Source organism: Eimeria mitis, genomic scaffold (genome assembly GCF_000499745.2).
Source record: "Eimeria mitis Houghton genomic scaffold, Emh_scaff7747, whole genome shotgun sequence".
Classification (NCBI taxonomy): domain Eukaryota; phylum Apicomplexa; class Conoidasida; order Eucoccidiorida; family Eimeriidae; genus Eimeria; species Eimeria mitis.
In genome coordinates, this window is record NW_013575686.1 from 1,321 (window position 1) to 2,259 (window position 939).

The following is a 939-nucleotide window of genomic DNA, read 5'->3' on the forward strand; positions in this document are numbered from 1 at the left end:
TCTGCTGCTCCTGCTGCTGCTGCTGCTCCTGCTGCTGCTGCTGCTGCTGCTCCTGCTCCTGCTCCTGCTGCTGCTCCTGCTGCTGCTGCTGCTGCTGCTGCTGCTGCTGCTGCTGCTGCTGCTGCAGGGTTTGCATACTGGTATCTGCAGCAGATGCTGGCGAGTAGTTTTTCTGTATTAGAGGAGAAGTATGGGTTTGATTCATACGATACAAATTCACTGAAGATGACAGCAGCAGCAGCAGCAAAAAAAAACTCCTTTATGGTGCTTGTCTTTGTTTTTTTTTTTTCTCTCGCACACTGCTTCCTCGAGCTCCTCGCTCTGCATGCAGATCTCTCCTTCTGGCGCAGACAAACAGACCCAGGCGGGTTCTTCTCGGTAAGGATACGCCAACTGTCTCCTTTTTTACTGTCTCCTTTTTGTTTGCATCCTTTTTGACTGTCTCCTTTTTGACTGTCTCCTTTTATACTGTCTCCTTTTATACTGTCTCCTTTTATACTGTCTCCTTTTATACTGTCTCCTTTTTGTTTGTCTCCTTTTTGTTTGTCTCCTTTTTGTTTGTCTCCTTTGTGTTTGTCTTCTTTTCAACTGTCTCCTTTTTGACTGTCTCCTTTTTCACTGTCTCCTTTTTGTTTGTCTCCTTTTTATCTGTCTCCTTTTTAGTTGTCTCCGTTTTCATTGTCTCCTTTTTGCTTGTCTCCTTTTTATCTGTCTCCTTTCTAACTGTCTCCTTTTTATTTGTCTCCTTTCTATTCATCTGTTTTTATTTGTCTCCTTTTCAACTGCAGTGTTTTATTTGTCTCCTTTTTTAACTGTCTCCTTTCTGCATGCATGCATAAACCATGTGCTGCGTCACGGGTTGATGCAGTTCTCTCTTTTTCTGTATACATATAAAATATATACATATAAATAAATAAATAAATATATATATATATATAT

The 939-nt window shown here is 41.2% G+C and overlaps 1 protein-coding gene across 1 annotated transcript in view; it reads right to left on the bottom strand.

Moving 5' to 3' along the window:
- Positions 1-136, bottom strand: part of EMH_0092560 (uncharacterized protein) — a gene marked incomplete at both ends in the record, with an annotated part of 480 nt that extends 344 nt beyond the window's left edge. The window contains one exon of the mRNA XM_013501856.1: positions 1-136. Coding sequence (XP_013357310.1) covers positions 1-136 — 136 coding nt within the window.
- Between the last annotated feature and the right edge of the window lie 803 nt (positions 137-939).